The sequence below is a fragment of the Microtus oregoni genome, unplaced genomic scaffold (genome assembly GCF_018167655.1).
Source record: "Microtus oregoni isolate MIOR12 unplaced genomic scaffold, Mior012 000015F_ref0000493, whole genome shotgun sequence".
NCBI lineage: Eukaryota > Metazoa > Chordata > Mammalia > Rodentia > Cricetidae > Microtus > Microtus oregoni.
The window spans coordinates 15,024,785-15,027,991 of record NW_024543074.1 but is presented as its reverse complement, the minus strand read 5'-3'; the positions used below and the strand labels follow the sequence as shown (position 1 = coordinate 15,027,991).

The following is a 3,207-nucleotide window of genomic DNA, read 5'->3' as shown; positions in this document are numbered from 1 at the left end:
ACCCAAATGAAAATCAATGTAAAATCACAATTGATATTTTAAAAAAAAGATTTATTATGAAAATGTATGAAATCAATTACACGATCATATCCAATAGCAAAGAAACAGTGATGGTGGACCATCTCCATGGGAGACACATGTCCTTCAACTAAATACAAATAGCAGAAATAACATCAACTAAAATAACAGTCTATGAATATTTAAATTAAGAAGTAGCCCTCCCTGACGCGACTCTTCCTGCAGCTCAGTTCATCTCCAAGTCATTCACGTACTCGTTGACCCAGGGCAGGCTGGGGTCAGCACAGACTTGTTTGCCCCTTCTGGTCAGGAATCTGGAGAAGAAGAGGACAGATGAGAATCCCATGGGACCTTAGAGGACATCTACCACTGTCCTTTGCCTGTGATAGGAAACTCATTCTGTTTGAGCATTGTTTCTATGGGCAACCACAGTAGATGGGATCCCTCCTGGATAACCTTGACCCGTCTAGACTTCCTGTAACTCTGAGCCCTGGGTGTGTAGCTGTGATCCCAGGGGTTCCCTATATCAGGAAACTATGAGTTTTAGGATCAATATGACTAGGTCGTCCAATTTTTCATTGCTCCTTGAAATTACCTTTCTACGTATATAGTATGCATCGTTTTTATTGCTTCTGGTTTCATAGCCTCTTGATATTATCATCCTCCTCAAGAGTGTCCCCTTCCCCATTATAATGACCGTCTAGCAATTATCAGAACTTAAAAAAGGGACATCACAACCTCGCTGTTCTCTGGCACAGCTTTGATACTTAGAACTGAATCCCTTCTGGTCGATAGTCCTTTCACCTGCATCTGGCCCTTTTTGAGTCTTGCCCTCACCCCAGTGGATACTTACACCACAGCTGGCTTGGAGCAGAGGCTGCTGGTCTCATAGTAGTCTATCACAAATTTGCGAGGGAGCTGCGAAGAGGTGTAAGAAAAGCAGCAGGAAGTGGGAGGGTCAGAGCCCACTGGAAGAGAAAGCAAGTGTAAGGTCAGACTTGTGCCTGGGGCTATCCATTCTAATCTTCACTGAGCATCCCTATCACTAGAGCTGGAAACATGGTGCCCTGAATGCGTGGCACTATCCCAGAGTGGGACTTTTACTCTAAAAAGACCATCCTCGGAGAAAAATTCTAGAAGATTGAAACTGGAATGAGTCTCAGAACATCTCAGAACATCTCATTTCCTTCATGTTACAGGTGGGGAAATCAAGGCAAAGAGACAGACAAGCTTAAACCAGAGAGAAAGTCAATTCAATACCTGGCCCTCAGCCCACCATTTTCCCTTATTGGCTGTTAATTCCTTTTCTTTCTTTCTTTTTTTTTAAATTTTTTTTTCCAGACAGGGTTTCTCTGTAGCTTTGGAGCCTGTCCTTTAACTAGCTCTTGTAGACCCAGCTGACCTCGAACTCACAGAGATTTACCCACCTCTGCCCCCCCACCCCCGAGTGCTGGGATTAAAGACATCTACAACCACCACCTGGCTTGACTGTTAAATCTTAAGGAAACAAGAGCTTAAGTAGTAATGTTTGGTAGTCTCTATGTTTAATGACTGACTCTGGAATCCTCCCAGCTCCCTTTTGCCCCCTGCCCAAACCCCGCTGTTGGGCTCTCCCCAGCTGGAAAACTGAACCTGCTGGTTCTCAAAACAGCAATGGGAAAATCAACTTACTTGGTGCTGAGAGTGCTGGAGCACAGAAGGCAGCTACAAACAGGAGGAGAGAGAGGGTATATGCACAGAGCTTCATGGTGTTGCTGCAGAAGAGGGATCTGTACAGAGCTGAGACTGCAGAGCCCAGAAGCTTCAGAAGCTGGCTGAGTGTTGTGCTGGTCTAGAGTTGGAAACCCCTCTTTATAGGGACTCTGGGGCTTGGGACAGAGGTTGGGGGTGTAGGGAGGAAAATGGAATTTCCTGAATAAAGATGCTGTCATGGCATCAAGAAGGAAACTGGAGTTGGCCAAAAGTGAAGAGTTCCTTCCTGTTTGTCTTCTCCCAGCAGTGACATCACGGAAGAGAAAGGAGTGAGCTGGAGCAGAGAAGTGGGGTGCACGCTGGAGGGGGAAGTGGTACACCAAAGAGGGTGACTGAGATGGGTGTGTGTGAGAGACAGAACCCCAGAGGAAGGATGCAGTGTTCACACTTGCTAGCAAGGGCTTGTGAATAAAAACTCACTGCACTCAGTGGTGGGTGTATTCAGACAGTGGAGCCTTTATGGCAGCATTTCCAGGTTGTCTGGAATCTCTAGAACAAATAGAGGGTGTGAGCACAGACAAAAGACACTGACGATTCCAGACTATTCAACACACATAAATATCATCTGATCAACAGCATTCAGAAGGATTGGTTTAGGTGAGAGACAGAGAAAGGGGGGGGGGTGAGGGAGAGGGAGAGGGACAGGGACAGGAAGAGGGACAGGGAGAGGGAGAAAGACAGGGGGAGGGGGAGGGGGAGAAAGAGGGAGAAGGAGAGGGAGAGGAAGAGGGATATTTTATTGCAATGATAAGAGAGGCAGAAAAAGATACCAAGTTTGGGAGTCCCAGATAAAGAATGTTCTAGTACACAAATAAGGATTGATACCTAGTGATGCGTATATCCTGCCAACAGAATGTGTAGCCCACCTAAGCATACAGCCATTTTTTAGCCAGTCCCTAGGAAATGCCTCATGTTCCTAGCCTGTGGGGACCTGTGAAGGAGATCCAGCCTACTAAGGCTGCGGGGGAGGGGGTCAGAATCAAAGTAGGGCAAATGAGGAAAACTGCATGAAGGATCCAGTCTTGTTCACCTTTTGCTCCATTACCCCGACTCGCCTACTTGCCCCAGTCCTCACAGTGCAACAGGCTCCCTCAGAGACAGAACATAATCAAGTAAGGAGCCAGACCTCCCGGGTGTTTCCAGTTAAAAGTTGGAAGGGGCAGAGCAGAATCCTGGGGTCCTATTGGTCATTTCACAAAGTACAAGCTTCTCCTACCTCACTGTTCCTCTTCTTACCTGTCTCTGCTGTTCTTTCTGTCCTCAGCCTTGTCACCTAAGTCCCTGGTCGTGTGTTCTGTGTTCACCGACAGCATAGAAGCTGGTCTTTCTCAGGACCGTTCAGGGTTGATGCAGCTTCGTGGTCACACATCAAGGGTTTGGGTCTTGGCCTCTTGGTCTGCATGGACTTCATTTTCCATGGCATTTCAATTCAGGCGA

At 46.9% G+C, this 3,207-nt stretch overlaps 1 protein-coding gene across 2 annotated transcripts; it reads right to left on the bottom strand.

Moving 5' to 3' along the window:
• Positions 1 to 225: 225 nt before the first annotated feature.
• On the bottom strand, positions 226 to 1,765 carry LOC121456864 (C-C motif chemokine 4-like). Of its 2 annotated transcripts, none has more exons than XM_041665366.1 (3): positions 1,690 to 1,765; positions 872 to 986; positions 226 to 332 (listed from the first exon to the last, which is right to left on the bottom strand). In XM_041665366.1, the coding sequence occupies exons 1-3, from the start codon at positions 1,763 to 1,765 to the stop codon at positions 245 to 247; spliced, it is 279 nt and encodes a 92-aa protein (XP_041521300.1). In that variant the 3' UTR covers positions 226 to 244. The 2 variants fall into 2 exon arrangements, with proteins under 2 accessions (XP_041521300.1, XP_041521301.1); XM_041665367.1 differs by having other exon boundaries at positions 245 to 317.
• Between the last annotated feature and the right edge of the window lie 1,442 nt (positions 1,766 to 3,207).

Bases quoted from the DNA above. Each gene is read 5' to 3' on its own strand.
- LOC121456864 (XM_041665366.1), bottom strand. From the start codon at position 1,765: ATGAAGCTCTGTGCATATACCCTCTCTCTCCTCCTGTTTGTAGCTGCC. The intron at 987-1,689 runs GTAAGTTGATTT...TTTCTCTTCCAG, and splicing joins TCCAGCACTCTCAGCACCAA to TGGGCTCTGACCCTCCCACT. The intron at 333-871 runs GTAAGTATCCAC...CTTCTTCTCCAG, and splicing joins TGCTCCAAGCCAGCTGTGGT to ATTCCTGACCAGAAGGGGCA.